The 15,872-nt window shown below is 42.7% G+C and overlaps 2 protein-coding genes and 16 non-coding genes across 18 annotated transcripts; 8 read left to right on the forward strand and 10 right to left on the reverse strand.

Moving 5' to 3' along the window:
* The first annotated feature begins 336 nt into the window (after nt 1-336).
* Nucleotides 337-408, forward strand: trnag-ucc (transfer RNA glycine (anticodon UCC)). Its single transcript has one exon. It is a non-coding gene; the product is annotated as a tRNA-Gly (tRNA).
* Nucleotides 409-1,349: 941 nt separating this feature from the next.
* Nucleotides 1,350-2,954, reverse strand: LOC143494202 (general transcription factor II-I repeat domain-containing protein 2-like). Its single transcript, XM_076992305.1, has one exon. The coding sequence runs from the start codon at nt 2,952-2,954 to the stop codon at nt 1,350-1,352; it is 1,605 nt and encodes a 534-aa protein (XP_076848420.1).
* Nucleotides 2,955-3,462: 508 nt separating this feature from the next.
* trnaw-cca (transfer RNA tryptophan (anticodon CCA)) lies at nt 3,463-3,534 on the reverse strand. Its single transcript has one exon. It is a non-coding gene; the product is annotated as a tRNA-Trp (tRNA).
* An 815-nt stretch (nt 3,535-4,349) lies between these two features.
* trnag-ucc (transfer RNA glycine (anticodon UCC)) lies at nt 4,350-4,421 on the forward strand. The gene has a single exon. It is a non-coding gene; the product is annotated as a tRNA-Gly (tRNA).
* A 352-nt stretch (nt 4,422-4,773) lies between these two features.
* trnaw-cca (transfer RNA tryptophan (anticodon CCA)) lies at nt 4,774-4,845 on the reverse strand. Its single transcript has one exon. It is a non-coding gene; the product is annotated as a tRNA-Trp (tRNA).
* Nucleotides 4,846-5,660: 815 nt separating this feature from the next.
* Nucleotides 5,661-5,732, forward strand: trnag-ucc (transfer RNA glycine (anticodon UCC)). Its single transcript has one exon. It is a non-coding gene; the product is annotated as a tRNA-Gly (tRNA).
* A 352-nt stretch (nt 5,733-6,084) lies between these two features.
* On the reverse strand, nt 6,085-6,156 carry trnaw-cca (transfer RNA tryptophan (anticodon CCA)). The gene has a single exon. It is a non-coding gene; the product is annotated as a tRNA-Trp (tRNA).
* An 815-nt stretch (nt 6,157-6,971) lies between these two features.
* trnag-ucc (transfer RNA glycine (anticodon UCC)) lies at nt 6,972-7,043 on the forward strand. The gene has a single exon. It is a non-coding gene; the product is annotated as a tRNA-Gly (tRNA).
* Nucleotides 7,044-7,395: 352 nt separating this feature from the next.
* trnaw-cca (transfer RNA tryptophan (anticodon CCA)) lies at nt 7,396-7,467 on the reverse strand. Its single transcript has one exon. It is a non-coding gene; the product is annotated as a tRNA-Trp (tRNA).
* An 815-nt stretch (nt 7,468-8,282) lies between these two features.
* trnag-ucc (transfer RNA glycine (anticodon UCC)) lies at nt 8,283-8,354 on the forward strand. Its single transcript has one exon. It is a non-coding gene; the product is annotated as a tRNA-Gly (tRNA).
* Nucleotides 8,355-8,706: 352 nt separating this feature from the next.
* trnaw-cca (transfer RNA tryptophan (anticodon CCA)) lies at nt 8,707-8,778 on the reverse strand. The gene has a single exon. It is a non-coding gene; the product is annotated as a tRNA-Trp (tRNA).
* An 815-nt stretch (nt 8,779-9,593) lies between these two features.
* On the forward strand, nt 9,594-9,665 carry trnag-ucc (transfer RNA glycine (anticodon UCC)). The gene has a single exon. It is a non-coding gene; the product is annotated as a tRNA-Gly (tRNA).
* A 941-nt stretch (nt 9,666-10,606) lies between these two features.
* Nucleotides 10,607-12,211, reverse strand: LOC143494203 (general transcription factor II-I repeat domain-containing protein 2-like). Its single transcript, XM_076992306.1, has one exon. It carries the CDS (start codon nt 12,209-12,211, stop codon nt 10,607-10,609), a length of 1,605 nt encoding a protein of 534 aa, XP_076848421.1.
* A 508-nt stretch (nt 12,212-12,719) lies between these two features.
* trnaw-cca (transfer RNA tryptophan (anticodon CCA)) lies at nt 12,720-12,791 on the reverse strand. The gene has a single exon. It is a non-coding gene; the product is annotated as a tRNA-Trp (tRNA).
* An 815-nt stretch (nt 12,792-13,606) lies between these two features.
* Nucleotides 13,607-13,678, forward strand: trnag-ucc (transfer RNA glycine (anticodon UCC)). The gene has a single exon. It is a non-coding gene; the product is annotated as a tRNA-Gly (tRNA).
* Nucleotides 13,679-14,030: 352 nt separating this feature from the next.
* trnaw-cca (transfer RNA tryptophan (anticodon CCA)) lies at nt 14,031-14,102 on the reverse strand. The gene has a single exon. It is a non-coding gene; the product is annotated as a tRNA-Trp (tRNA).
* Nucleotides 14,103-14,917: 815 nt separating this feature from the next.
* Nucleotides 14,918-14,989, forward strand: trnag-ucc (transfer RNA glycine (anticodon UCC)). Its single transcript has one exon. It is a non-coding gene; the product is annotated as a tRNA-Gly (tRNA).
* Nucleotides 14,990-15,341: 352 nt separating this feature from the next.
* On the reverse strand, nt 15,342-15,413 carry trnaw-cca (transfer RNA tryptophan (anticodon CCA)). Its single transcript has one exon. It is a non-coding gene; the product is annotated as a tRNA-Trp (tRNA).
* Between the last annotated feature and the right edge of the window lie 459 nt (nt 15,414-15,872).

Below are 15,872 nucleotides of genomic sequence, written 5' to 3' on the forward strand. Positions count from 1 at the left end.
GTGTTTTAGTTTAGTTTCTTATTTTTCCATGAGTATTCAAGTCTTAGTGACTACATGAAGTTTTGATTCTTCAGTTTGCGTTGAAGACAACCATTGATTGGACCTTACGGACTGTCAGCGGAAGTCCATTCCACCACCTTGTGGACTGACAGAGAAGATTCTTGTTGCATGTCTTGTCGGCATCTTGAAGGGATGGTGGCACGAATAAAGCAATAATAGAGGCTTAAAGGCAGCCAGGTGCTGTAGTGGCTTGATAAGTGCTTTTATGCATGTGAGAAGCGATCCAGTTATGGGAGACTGCAATGGCCAAGATGCAAGGTAAAGAGACATATGTAGGCGTTGGTGGTATAGTGGTGAGCATAGCTGCCTTCCAAGCAGTTGACCCGGGTTCGATTCCCGGCCAACGCATCTCATTATACATGGATACCTGATGTTATTCACAAAACGTGGTACTTTGCCACTCACGTTTATTGATGGCAACCAAAGCTCATGTTTTACAGATTGCTCCTGCTTTTTACCTTCAGAGATAACTCATGCAATACAGAACGATATAGGAGTCAACACCTTCAAAAACACTGTGCTTTAATATGTTCTGGTTACATTGACACCTTACTCCAGGGGTCCCCAAACTTTTTCCTGCGAGGGCCAAATAACTTTTCTCTTCTCTGATGGGGGGCCGGGGTCAGTTTGAAACAGAAAAGTTTGACAATCACAGGGGTGCTGCAACATTTATTGTTTTCAGAAAGCGACACATAACCAAACATTAATAACACTTTCCGGGATCTTCACACAAAAAAGTCAAGAAATAAACAATAACACTATTAACAAACTAAATATTAACCATTAACAAAATAAACAACAATATTTATGAAATAATAACTAAATAATCCTCTCTGGGTTCTTCACAGAAAAAAGTCTGGTAATAAATAATAACACTATTAACCAACTAAATAACACTATTTAAGAAAAAAATAACACCATTATTAAAATAAATAACACCAAAAAATGCTCTCTGGGTTCTTCACAGAAAAAAAAAAGTCTGTGGAACATTAACTTTCTGTTGTGCCGTGCACATCTTAACAGGTAAAGTTGTCAGAACAGAATTTCTTCCTTAAATGACTCATATGAGTAGTCCCTCAAAGTTCTCGTGTTCCTTCCTTATAATCCTTTTGTAGATTGTAGGTTCTAGAAGGCTTGTAGATACCTTTCTCTCTCGTCAACTTCCTTGTGACCTACACAGCACAATACATTTTTTATGCATTTTATCCCAGTAGATTTTATGATCATATTTGTTTATACTCAGAATGACTCATTCAAGTCAGAAAAGTGAGCTTACCTATGTATGTTCATCAGTGTGAACTTTGGGCCTGCATTTGGCTGGTGAGAAGTTGAATGTCAGGTTCCATTCTAGTCACAGCCAGTCTCAAACACTGATGCAGATGTTCATCTGTCAATCTTGATCTCAGCGAAGTTTTCAGGAGTTTCATGTGCGAAAATGTTTGTTCGCAGATATACGTGCTTCCAAAAAGTGTGGACATCTTCATTGCGTGTTTTTTTATGTTAGGGTACGTGTCGTTTGGGAGTGCGGCATAGAAGTCAATAAGACTGTTGGGCTTGAACATGTCTTTCAGAACATCACAGTTCTGTAACTCGGCCAACTCAAACTGATAAGAAGGCTGGGCTTCATCGATGTCGGCAACAAAGGGGTTCTGGAAAAGACGGATTTCTTTTGCATGAACATGTAGTTCACGGAATCGCACACCGAACTCCGCCTTGAGCATTTCCAGTGCTTCCACGCACTTTTCAGTTGGGAACGGGACCGCTGGGTTCTCTGCAGAGAGGTTTTGGGTAGCAGGGAGATGGACGAAGTTGTGCTTTTTCACTTGCTCCAAAAGCAGCGCTAGTTTCACCTCAAATGCTTTTATGTGGGAATACATGTCGCAAATGAGTTTCCCCTGGCCTTGTAGCTGCAAGTTAAGGCTGTTCAGAATTTCTGTCACGTCTGTTAAAAATGCCAGGTGCCATTTCCACTCTGGGTCCATCAGCTCTGGGACCGTTTTGTCTTTTGAATGAAGAAATGCGTTAATTTCAGGTAGCAGCTCGTAAAAACGCCTCAAAACTCTGCCCCGGCTCAGCCATCGGACCTCTGTGTAATACAGCACGTCGCCGTGCGCAGACTCCAGCTCAGACAGGAATTGTTGGAACTCCCTGTGTTTAAGTCCCTTTGCTCTGATTAAGTTTATGCATGACACCACAACCTTCATGACAGAATCCCACTTCAACACTTTGCAGCACAGTGCCTGCTGGTGAATTAAACAGTGGACTTGTAGCGGGGCGGTGAGACCCCGCTCTTCCATCTCCCGCTTCACGCGTCCTGTTAGACCCCGAGACGCGCCCACCATACTAGGAGTCCCGTCAGTCGTAATGCTGGCAAGCTTTGACCAGTCCAGGTCCAAGTCTTCCATGGTTTGGCATACTTTGCCGAAAATATCCTCCCCCGTTGTAGTCCCTTTGAGACTTTGGAGGGCTGCCAACTCCTCGCTCATCTCAAAGTTTGCGTTAACTCCACGAATGAAAATTACCAGCTGCGCTGTGTCCTGCACATCCGTGCTCTCATCCAATGCTAATGAAAAAAAGTCAAATTCTTTTGTCTTCTGCTGCAGCTGTACATACACATTACCCCCGATTTCTTCGATGCGTCTGGTGATTGTACTCGCTGACAGACTCACTGCATTGAAGACATCTTTCTTCTCGGGACACACTTCCTCCGCGACAGCATTCAAACATTTCTTAACAAACTCTCCATCCGTGAAAGGTTTACCGCTGCTTGCTATAATTTGAGCAACCCGAAAGCTGGCCCGAACGGATGACTGGTTCAGCTGAGCTTGGCGTACAAATGTATTCTGCTGAGCTAACAGTCCACTTTTTAACTTTAACAGTTTGTCTGCCCGCATTTGGCCTTGCAAACTATCATACTGGTCTTTGTGACGGGATTCATAGTGCCGTCGTAGATTGTATTCTTTGAATACCGCAAGCGCCTCTTTACAGATGAGACAAACAGCCTTTTCTTTGCATTGAACAAAAAAATAATCGTTTGTCCACTGCAGGTTAAATACCCTACATTCAGAATCAATTTTTCTCTTACCTAACCTTTTCGCCATTACGTTCTCTTTCACAAGGAGCAGTATTTTTTTCCCTGGGGGTAGGGGGGAGGGGGTGTTCCGGGGGCCAGGTCAAATGTTCCGGGGGCCGGGTCAAACGTGGAGGCGGGCCGTATCCGGCCCGCGGCCCGTAGTTTGGGGACCACTGCCTTACTCACAGCTGCACAGATGACCGTGACTCTTACATCGTTTTTAAATGAAGTGATACAAAGCGTTGTTATTTCTCAAAATCACAATGAGGCCAAAGAGACCTGCATGCTGAAGCTGCGGCCCCATTTTCATGTTGCTATAAAGAAGCTTTTGACCCCAACGTGATTTGAACACGTAACCTTCTGATCTGGAGTCAGACGCGATACCGTTGCGCCACGAGGTCTAATACGTAGAAGTCTAGCTAAAAAAATGGAACAAGGCAGTCAGATGTTTTAGTTCAATAGCTCTTCCAATGTATTTTGATTTTTTTCATTCCCTCTCGTCTGCCTAAAAGTTTCACCAATTCAAGAGGAGAGTAATGGTGAGGGAAGAACGTACCAAAGGGAGGGAATCTTCAGGCAGAATCCCTGAGCTCTCTGCTTTCTTCATAACCTGAGTAGTCTATGCATGATTCTGTGTTAGTATCTGTCGATTCGGCCCTTGAAAGGCAATACAGCTAAAGGTAACGTTTCTTGTTTATCATGCACCTGAGATGTAACAAAACGGAGGACCTTTCAAGAAAGGCTCTTGAGCAGAGTTACTTCAGAAAGTGAAGTAACGAAAAGAAAAACATTCTCATGTTACAATAGATTGGTGAGTGTGAAGAATAGCATCAAGTTAAAGACCTGGCAAGATTGGAACGAAGATGAGAAGAAAGTAAATGTGTTTTAGTTTAGTTTCTTATTTTTCCATGAGTATTCAAGTCTTAGTGACTACATGAAGTTTTGATTCTTCAGTTTGCGTTGGATACAACCATTGATTGGACCTTACGGACTGTCAGCGGAAGTCCATTCCACCACCTTGTGGACTGACAGAGAAGATTCTTGTTGCATGTCTTGTCGGCATCTTGAAGGGATGGTGGCACGAATAAAGCAATAATAGAGGCTTAAAGGCAGCCAGGTGCTGTAGTGGCTTGATAAGTGCTTTTATGCATGTGAGAAGCGATCCAGTTATGGGAGACTGCAATGGCCAAGATGCAAGGTAAAGAGACATATGTAGGCGTTGGTGGTATAGTGGTGAGCATAGCTGCCTTCCAAGCAGTTGACCCGGGTTCGATTCCCGGCCAACGCATCTCATTATACATGGATACCTGATGTTATTCACAAAACGTGGTACTTTGCCACTCACGTTTATTGATGGCAACCAAAGCTCATGTTTTACAGATTGCTCCTGCTTTTTACCTTCAGAGATAACTCATGCAATACAGAACGATATAGGAGTCAACACCTTCAAAAACACTGTGCTTTAATATGTTCTGGTTACATTGACACCTTACTCACAGCTGCACAGATGACCGTGACTCTTACATCGTTTTTAAATGAAGTGATACAAAGCGTTGTTATTTCTCAAAATCAGATTGAGGCCAAAGAGACCTGCATGCTGAAGCTGCGGCCCCATTTTCATGTTGCTATAAAGAAGCTTTTGACCCCGACGTGATTTGAACACGTAACCTTCTGATCTGGAGTCAGACGCGCTACCGTTGCGCCACGAGGTCTAATACGTAGAAGTCTAGCTAAAAAAATGGAACAAGGCAGTCAGATGTTTTAGTTCAATAGCTCTTCCAATGTATTTTGATTTTTTTCATTCCCTCTCGTCTGCCTAAAAGTTTCACCAATTCAAGAGGAGAGTAATGGTGAGGGAAGAACGTACCAAAGGGAGGGAATCTTCAGGCAGAATCCCTGAGCTCTCTGCTTTCTTCATAACCTGAGTAGTCTATGCATGATTCTGTGTTAGTATCTGTCGATTCGGCCCTTGAAAGGCAATACAGCTAAAGGTAACGTTTCTTGTTTATCATGCACCTGAGATGTAACAAAACGGAGGACCTTTCAAGAAAGGCTCTTGAGCAGAGTTACTTCAGAAAGTGAAGTAACGAAAAGAAAAACATTCTCATGTTACAATAGATTGGTGAGTGTGAAGAATAGCATCAAGTTAAAGACCTGGCAAGATTGGAACGAAGATGAGAAGAAAGTAAATGTGTTTTAGTTTAGTTTCTTATTTTTCCATGAGTATTCAAGTCTTAGTGACTACATGAAGTTTTGATTCTTCAGTTTGCGTTGAAGACAACCATTGATTGGACCTTACGGACTGTCAGCGGAAGTCCATTCCACCACCTTGTGGACTGACAGAGAAGATTCTTGTTGCATGTCTTGTCGGCATCTTGAAGGGATGGTGGCACGAATAAAGCAATAATAGAGGCTTAAAGGCAGCCAGGTGCTGTAGTGGCTTGATAAGTGCTTTTATGCATGTGAGAAGCGATCCAGTTATGGGAGACTGCAATGGCCAAGATGCAAGGTAAAGAGACATATGTAGGCGTTGGTGGTATAGTGGTGAGCATAGCTGCCTTCCAAGCAGTTGACCCGGGTTCGATTCCCGGCCAACGCATCTCATTATACATGGATACCTGATGTTATTCACAAAACGTGGTACTTTGCCACTCACGTTTATTGATGGCAACCAAAGCTCATGTTTTACAGATTGCTCCTGCTTTTTACCTTCAGAGATAACTCATGCAATACAGAACGATATAGGAGTCAACACCTTCAAAAACACTGTGCTTTAATATGTTCTGGTTACATTGACACCTTACTCACAGCTGCACAGATGACCGTGACTCTTACATCGTTTTTAAATGAAGTGATACAAAGCGTTGTTATTTCTCAAAATCAGAATGAGGCCAAAGAGACCTGCATGCTGAAGCTGCGGCCCCATTTTCATGTTGCTATAAAGAAGCTTTTGACCCCGACGTGATTTGAACACGTAACCTTCTGATCTGGAGTCAGACGCGCTACCGTTGCGCCACGAGGTCTAATACGTAGAAGTCTAGCTAAAAAAATGGAACAAGGCAGTCAGATGTTTTAGTTCAATAGCTCTTCCAATGTATTTTGATTTTTTTCATTCCCTCTCGTCTGCCTAAAAGTTTCACCAATTCAAGAGGAGAGTAATGGTGAGGGAAGAACGTACCAAAGGGAGGGAATCTTCAGGCAGAATCCCTGAGCTCTCTGCTTTCTTCATAACCTGAGTAGTCTATGCATGATTCTGTGTTAGTATCTGTCGATTCGGCCCTTGAAAGGCAATACAGCTAAAGGTAACGTTTCTTGTTTATCATGCACCTGAGATGTAACAAAACGGAGGACCTTTCAAGAAAGGCTCTTGAGCAGAGTTACTTCAGAAAGTGAAGTAACGAAAAGAAAAACATTCTCATGTTACAATAGATTGGTGAGTGTGAAGAATAGCATCAAGTTAAAGACCTGGCAAGATTGGAACGAAGATGAGAAGAAAGTAAATGTGTTTTAGTTTAGTTTCTTATTTTTCCATGAGTATTCAAGTCTTAGTGACTACATGAAGTTTTGATTCTTCAGTTTGCGTTGAAGACAACCATTGATTGGACCTTACGGACTGTCAGCGGAAGTCCATTCCACCACCTTGTGGACTGACAGAGAAGATTCTTGTTGCATGTCTTGTCGGCATCTTGAAGGGATGGTGGCACGAATAAAGCAATAATAGAGGCTTAAAGGCAGCCAGGTGCTGTAGTGGCTTGATAAGTGCTTTTATGCATGTGAGAAGCGATCCAGTTATGGGAGACTGCAATGGCCAAGATGCAAGGTAAAGAGACATATGTAGGCGTTGGTGGTATAGTGGTGAGCATAGCTGCCTTCCAAGCAGTTGACCCGGGTTCGATTCCCGGCCAACGCATCTCATTATACATGGATACCTGATGTTACTCACAAAACGTGGTACTTTGCCACTCACGTTTATTGATGGCAACCAAAGCTCATGTTTTACAGATTGCTCCTGCTTTTTACCTTCAGAGATAACTCATGCAATACAGAACGATATAGGAGTCAACACCTTCAAAAACACTGTGCTTTAATATGTTCTGGTTACATTGACACCTTACTCACAGCTGCACAGATGACCGTGACTCTTACATCGTTTTTAAATGAAGTGATACAAAGCGTTGTTATTTCTCAAAATCAGAATGAGGCCAAAGAGACCTGCATGCTGAAGCTGCGGCCCCATTTTCATGTTGCTATAAAGAAGCTTTTGACCCCGACGTGATTTGAACACGTAACCTTCTGATCTGGAGTCAGACGCGCTACCGTTGCGCCACGAGGTCTAATACGTAGAAGTCTAGCTAAAAAAATGGAACAAGGCAGTCAGATGTTTTAGTTCAATAGCTCTTCCAATGTATTTTGATTTTTTTCATTCCCTCTCGTCTGCCTAAAAGTTTCACCAATTCAAGAGGAGAGTAATGGTGAGGGAAGAACGTACCAAAGGGAGGGAATCTTCAGGCAGAATCCCTGAGCTCTCTGCTTTCTTCATAACCTGAGTAGTCTATGCATGATTCTGTGTTAGTATCTGTCGATTCGGCCCTTGAAAGGCAATACAGCTAAAGGTAACGTTTCTTGTTTATCATGCACCTGAGATGTAACAAAACGGAGGACCTTTCAAGAAAGGCTCTTGAGCAGAGTTACTTCAGAAAGTGAAGTAACGAAAAGAAAAACATTCTCATGTTACAATAGATTGGTGAGTGTGAAGAATAGCATCAAGTTAAAGACCTGGCAAGATTGGAACGAAGATGAGAAGAAAGTAAATGTGTTTTAGTTTAGTTTCTTATTTTTCCATGAGTATTCAAGTCTTAGTGACTACATGAAGTTTTGATTCTTCAGTTTGCGTTGAAGACAACCATTGATTGGACCTTACGGACTGTCAGCGGAAGTCCATTCCACCACCTTGTGGACTGACAGAGAAGATTCTTGTTGCATGTCTTGTCGGCATCTTGAAGGGATGGTGGCACGAATAAAGCAATAATAGAGGCTTAAAGGCAGCCAGGTGCTGTAGTGGCTTGATAAGTGCTTTTACGCATGTGAGAAGCGATCCAGTTATGGGAGACTGCAATGGCCAAGATGCAAGGTAAAGAGACATATGTAGGCGTTGGTGGTATAGTGGTGAGCATAGCTGCCTTCCAAGCAGTTGACCCGGGTTCGATTCCCGGCCAACGCATCTCATTATACATGGATACCTGATGTTATTCACAAAACGTGGTACTTTGCCACTCACGTTTATTGATGGCAACCAAAGCTCATGTTTTACAGATTGCTCCTGCTTTTTACCTTCAGAGATAACTCATGCAATACAGAACGATATAGGAGTCAACACCTTCAAAAACACTGTGCTTTAATATGTTCTGGTTACATTGACACCTTACTCACAGCTGCACAGATGACCGTGACTCTTACATCGTTTTTAAATGAAGTGATACAAAGCGTTGTTATTTCTCAAAATCAGAATGAGGCCAAAGAGACCTGCATGCTGAAGCTGCGGCCCCATTTTCATGTTGCTATAAAGAAGCTTTTGACCCCGACGTGATTTGAACACGTAACCTTCTGATCTGGAGTCAGACGCGCTACCGTTGCGCCACGAGGTCTAATACGTAGAAGTCTAGCTAAAAAAATGGAACAAGGCAGTCAGATGTTTTAGTTCAATAGCTCTTCCAATGTATTTTGATTTTTTTCATTCCCTCTCGTCTGCCTAAAAGTTTCACCAATTCAAGAGGAGAGTAATGGTGAGGGAAGAACGTACCAAAGGGAGGGAATCTTCAGGCAGAATCCCTGAGCTCTCTGCTTTCTTCATAACCTGAGTAGTCTATGCATGATTCTGTGTTAGTATCTGTCGATTCGGCCCTTGAAAGGCAATACAGCTAAAGGTAACGTTTCTTGTTTATCATGCACCTGAGATGTAACAAAACGGAGGACCTTTCAAGAAAGGCTCTTGAGCAGAGTTACTTCAGAAAGTGAAGTAACGAAAAGAAAAACATTCTCATGTTACAATAGATTGGTGAGTGTGAAGAATAGCATCAAGTTAAAGACCTGGCAAGATTGGAACGAAGATGAGAAGAAAGTAAATGTGTTTTAGTTTAGTTTCTTATTTTTCCATGAGTATTCAAGTCTTAGTGACTACATGAAGTTTTGATTCTTCAGTTTGCGTTGAAGACAACCATTGATTGGACCTTACGGACTGTCAGCGGAAGTCCATTCCACCACCTTGTGGACTGACAGAGAAGATTCTTGTTGCATGTCTTGTCGGCATCTTGAAGGGATGGTGGCACGAATAAAGCAATAATAGAGGCTTAAAGGCAGCCAGGTGCTGTAGTGGCTTGATAAGTGCTTTTATGCATGTGAGAAGCGATCCAGTTATGGGAGACTGCAATGGCCAAGATGCAAGGTAAAGAGACATATGTAGGCGTTGGTGGTATAGTGGTGAGCATAGCTGCCTTCCAAGCAGTTGACCCGGGTTCGATTCCCGGCCAACGCATCTCATTATACATGGATACCTGATGTTATTCACAAAACGTGGTACTTTGCCACTCACGTTTATTGATGGCAACCAAAGCTCATGTTTTACAGATTGCTCCTGCTTTTTACCTTCAGAGATAACTCATGCAATACAGAACGATATAGGAGTCAACACCTTCAAAAACACTGTGCTTTAATATGTTCTGGTTACATTGACACCTTACTCCAGGGGTCCCCAAACTTTTTCCTGCGAGGGCCAAATAACTTTTCTCTTCTCTGATGGGGGGCCGGGGTCAGTTTGAAACAGAAAAGTTTGACAATCACAGGGGTGCTGCAACATTTATTGTTTTCAGAAAGCGACACATAACCAAACATTAATAACACTTTCCGGGATCTTCACACAAAAAAGTCAAGAAATAAACAATAACACTATTAACAAACTAAATATTAACCATTAACAAAATAAACAACAATATTTATGAAATAATAACTAAATAATCCTCTCTGGGTTCTTCACAGAAAAAAGTCTGGTAATAAATAATAACACTATTAACCAACTAAATAACACTATTTAAGAAAAAAATAACACCATTATTAAAATAAATAACACCAAAAAATGCTCTCTGGGTTCTTCACAGAAAAAAAAAAGTCTGTGGAACATTAACTTTCTGTTGTGCCGTGCACATCTTAACAGGTAAAGTTGTCAGAACAGAATTTCTTCCTTAAATGACTCATATGAGTAGTCCCTCAAAGTTCTCGTGTTCCTTCCTTATAATCCTTTTGTAGATTGTAGGTTCTAGAAGGCTTGTAGATACCTTTCTCTCTCGTCAACTTCCTTGTGACCTACACAGCACAATACATTTTTTATGCATTTTATCCCAGTAGATTTTATGATCATATTTGTTTATACTCAGAATGACTCATTCAAGTCAGAAAAGTGAGCTTACCTATGTATGTTCATCAGTGTGAACTTTGGGCCTGCATTTGGCTGGTGAGAAGTTGAATGTCAGGTTCCATTCTAGTCACAGCCAGTCTCAAACACTGATGCAGATGTTCATCTGTCAATCTTGATCTCAGCGAAGTTTTCAGGAGTTTCATGTGCGAAAATGTTTGTTCGCAGATATACGTGCTTCCAAAAAGTGTGGACATCTTCATTGCGTGTTTTTTTATGTTAGGGTACGTGTCGTTTGGGAGTGCGGCATAGAAGTCAATAAGACTGTTGGGCTTGAACATGTCTTTCAGAACATCACAGTTCTGTAACTCGGCCAACTCAAACTGATAAGAAGGCTGGGCTTCATCGATGTCGGCAACAAAGGGGTTCTGGAAAAGACGGATTTCTTTTGCATGAACATGTAGTTCACGGAATCGCACACCGAACTCCGCCTTGAGCATTTCCAGTGCTTCCACGCACTTTTCAGTTGGGAACGGGACCGCTGGGTTCTCTGCAGAGAGGTTTTGGGTAGCAGGGAGATGGACGAAGTTGTGCTTTTTCACTTGCTCCAAAAGCAGCGCTAGTTTCACCTCAAATGCTTTTATGTGGGAATACATGTCGCAAATGAGTTTCCCCTGGCCTTGTAGCTGCAAGTTAAGGCTGTTCAGAATTTCTGTCACGTCTGTTAAAAATGCCAGGTGCCATTTCCACTCTGGGTCCATCAGCTCTGGGACCGTTTTGTCTTTTGAATGAAGAAATGCGTTAATTTCAGGTAGCAGCTCGTAAAAACGCCTCAAAACTCTGCCCCGGCTCAGCCATCGGACCTCTGTGTAATACAGCACGTCGCCGTGCGCAGACTCCAGCTCAGACAGGAATTGTTGGAACTCCCTGTGTTTAAGTCCCTTTGCTCTGATTAAGTTTATGCATGACACCACAACCTTCATGACAGAATCCCACTTCAACACTTTGCAGCACAGTGCCTGCTGGTGAATTAAACAGTGGACTTGTAGCGGGGCGGTGAGACCCCGCTCTTCCATCTCCCGCTTCACGCGTCCTGTTAGACCCCGAGACGCGCCCACCATACTAGGAGTCCCGTCAGTCGTAATGCTGGCAAGCTTTGACCAGTCCAGGTCCAAGTCTTCCATGGTTTGGCATACTTTGCCGAAAATATCCTCCCCCGTTGTAGTCCCTTTGAGACTTTGGAGGGCTGCCAACTCCTCGCTCATCTCAAAGTTTGCGTTAACTCCACGAATGAAAATTACCAGCTGCGCTGTGTCCTGCACATCCGTGCTCTCATCCAATGCTAATGAAAAAAAGTCAAATTCTTTTGTCTTCTGCTGCAGCTGTACATACACATTACCCCCGATTTCTTCGATGCGTCTGGTGATTGTACTCGCTGACAGACTCACTGCATTGAAGACATCTTTCTTCTCGGGACACACTTCCTCCGCGACAGCATTCAAACATTTCTTAACAAACTCTCCATCCGTGAAAGGTTTACCGCTGCTTGCTATAATTTGAGCAACCCGAAAGCTGGCCCGAACGGATGACTGGTTCAGCTGAGCTTGGCGTACAAATGTATTCTGCTGAGCTAACAGTCCACTTTTTAACTTTAACAGTTTGTCTGCCCGCATTTGGCCTTGCAAACTATCATACTGGTCTTTGTGACGGGATTCATAGTGCCGTCGTAGATTGTATTCTTTGAATACCGCAAGCGCCTCTTTACAGATGAGACAAACAGCCTTTTCTTTGCATTGAACAAAAAAATAATCGTTTGTCCACTGCAGGTTAAATACCCTACATTCAGAATCAATTTTTCTCTTACCTAACCTTTTCGCCATTACGTTCTCTTTCACAAGGAGCAGTATTTTTTTCCCTGGGGGTAGGGGGGAGGGGGTGTTCCGGGGGCCAGGTCAAATGTTCCGGGGGCCGGGTCAAACGTGGAGGCGGGCCGTATCCGGCCCGCGGCCCGTAGTTTGGGGACCACTGCCTTACTCACAGCTGCACAGATGACCGTGACTCTTACATCGTTTTTAAATGAAGTGATACAAAGCGTTGTTATTTCTCAAAATCACAATGAGGCCAAAGAGACCTGCATGCTGAAGCTGCGGCCCCATTTTCATGTTGCTATAAAGAAGCTTTTGACCCCAACGTGATTTGAACACGTAACCTTCTGATCTGGAGTCAGACGCGATACCGTTGCGCCACGAGGTCTAATACGTAGAAGTCTAGCTAAAAAAATGGAACAAGGCAGTCAGATGTTTTAGTTCAATAGCTCTTCCAATGTATTTTGATTTTTTTCATTCCCTCTCGTCTGCCTAAAAGTTTCACCAATTCAAGAGGAGAGTAATGGTGAGGGAAGAACGTACCAAAGGGAGGGAATCTTCAGGCAGAATCCCTGAGCTCTCTGCTTTCTTCATAACCTGAGTAGTCTATGCATGATTCTGTGTTAGTATCTGTCGATTCGGCCCTTGAAAGGCAATACAGCTAAAGGTAACGTTTCTTGTTTATCATGCACCTGAGATGTAACAAAACGGAGGACCTTTCAAGAAAGGCTCTTGAGCAGAGTTACTTCAGAAAGTGAAGTAACGAAAAGAAAAACATTCTCATGTTACAATAGATTGGTGAGTGTGAAGAATAGCATCAAGTTAAAGACCTGGCAAGATTGGAACGAAGATGAGAAGAAAGTAAATGTGTTTTAGTTTAGTTTCTTATTTTTCCATGAGTATTCAAGTCTTAGTGACTACATGAAGTTTTGATTCTTCAGTTTGCGTTGGATACAACCATTGATTGGACCTTACGGACTGTCAGCGGAAGTCCATTCCACCACCTTGTGGACTGACAGAGAAGATTCTTGTTGCATGTCTTGTCGGCATCTTGAAGGGATGGTGGCACGAATAAAGCAATAATAGAGGCTTAAAGGCAGCCAGGTGCTGTAGTGGCTTGATAAGTGCTTTTATGCATGTGAGAAGCGATCCAGTTATGGGAGACTGCAATGGCCAAGATGCAAGGTAAAGAGACATATGTAGGCGTTGGTGGTATAGTGGTGAGCATAGCTGCCTTCCAAGCAGTTGACCCGGGTTCGATTCCCGGCCAACGCATCTCATTATACATGGATACCTGATGTTATTCACAAAACGTGGTACTTTGCCACTCACGTTTATTGATGGCAACCAAAGCTCATGTTTTACAGATTGCTCCTGCTTTTTACCTTCAGAGATAACTCATGCAATACAGAACGATATAGGAGTCAACACCTTCAAAAACACTGTGCTTTAATATGTTCTGGTTACATTGACACCTTACTCACAGCTGCACAGATGACCGTGACTCTTACATCGTTTTTAAATGAAGTGATACAAAGCGTTGTTATTTCTCAAAATCAGATTGAGGCCAAAGAGACCTGCATGCTGAAGCTGCGGCCCCATTTTCATGTTGCTATAAAGAAGCTTTTGACCCCGACGTGATTTGAACACGTAACCTTCTGATCTGGAGTCAGACGCGCTACCGTTGCGCCACGAGGTCTAATACGTAGAAGTCTAGCTAAAAAAATGGAACAAGGCAGTCAGATGTTTTAGTTCAATAGCTCTTCCAATGTATTTTGATTTTTTTCATTCCCTCTCGTCTGCCTAAAAGTTTCACCAATTCAAGAGGAGAGTAATGGTGAGGGAAGAACGTACCAAAGGGAGGGAATCTTCAGGCAGAATCCCTGAGCTCTCTGCTTTCTTCATAACCTGAGTAGTCTATGCATGATTCTGTGTTAGTATCTGTCGATTCGGCCCTTGAAAGGCAATACAGCTAAAGGTAACGTTTCTTGTTTATCATGCACCTGAGATGTAACAAAACGGAGGACCTTTCAAGAAAGGCTCTTGAGCAGAGTTACTTCAGAAAGTGAAGTAACGAAAAGAAAAACATTCTCATGTTACAATAGATTGGTGAGTGTGAAGAATAGCATCAAGTTAAAGACCTGGCAAGATTGGAACGAAGATGAGAAGAAAGTAAATGTGTTTTAGTTTAGTTTCTTATTTTTCCATGAGTATTCAAGTCTTAGTGACTACATGAAGTTTTGATTCTTCAGTTTGCGTTGAAGACAACCATTGATTGGACCTTACGGACTGTCAGCGGAAGTCCATTCCACCACCTTGTGGACTGACAGAGAAGATTCTTGTTGCATGTCTTGTCGGCATCTTGAAGGGATGGTGGCACGAATAAAGCAATAATAGAGGCTTAAAGGCAGCCAGGTGCTGTAGTGGCTTGATAAGTGCTTTTATGCATGTGAGAAGCGATCCAGTTATGGGAGACTGCAATGGCCAAGATGCAAGGTAAAGAGACATATGTAGGCGTTGGTGGTATAGTGGTGAGCATAGCTGCCTTCCAAGCAGTTGACCCGGGTTCGATTCCCGGCCAACGCATCTCATTATACATGGATACCTGATGTTATTCACAAAACGTGGTACTTTGCCACTCACGTTTATTGATGGCAACCAAAGCTCATGTTTTACAGATTGCTCCTGCTTTTTACCTTCAGAGATAACTCATGCAATACAGAACGATATAGGAGTCAACACCTTCAAAAACACTGTGCTTTAATATGTTCTGGTTACATTGACACCTTACTCACAGCTGCACAGATGACCGTGACTCTTACATCGTTTTTAAATGAAGTGATACAAAGCGTTGTTATTTCTCAAAATCAGAATGAGGCCAAAGAGACCTGCATGCTGAAGCTGCGGCCCCATTTTCATGTTGCTATAAAGAAGCTTTTGACCCCGACGTGATTTGAACACGTAACCTTCTGATCTGGAGTCAGACGCGCTACCGTTGCGCCACGAGGTCTAATACGTAGAAGTCTAGCTAAAAAAATGGAACAAGGCAGTCAGATGTTTTAGTTCAATAGCTCTTCCAATGTATTTTGATTTTTTTCATTCCCTCTCGTCTGCCTAAAAGTTTCACCAATTCAAGAGGAGAGTAATGGTGAGGGAAGAACGTACCAAAGGGAGGGAATCTTCAGGCAGAATCCCTGAGCTCTCTGCTTTCTTCATAACCTGAGTAGTCTATGCATGATTCTGTGTTAGTATCTGTCGATTCGGCCCTTGAAAGGCAATACAGCTAAAGGTAACGTTTCTTGTTTATCATGCACCTGAGATGTAACAAAACGGAGGACCTTTCAAGAAAGGCTCTTGAGCAGAGTTACTTCAGAAAGTGAAGTAACGAAAAGAAAAACATTCTCATGTTACAATAGATTGGTGAGTGTGAAGAATAGCATCAAGTTAAAGACCTGGCAAGATTGGAACG

Source organism: Brachyhypopomus gauderio, unplaced genomic scaffold (genome assembly GCF_052324685.1).
Source record: "Brachyhypopomus gauderio isolate BG-103 unplaced genomic scaffold, BGAUD_0.2 sc92, whole genome shotgun sequence".
Lineage (NCBI taxonomy): Eukaryota > Metazoa > Chordata > Actinopteri > Gymnotiformes > Hypopomidae > Brachyhypopomus > Brachyhypopomus gauderio.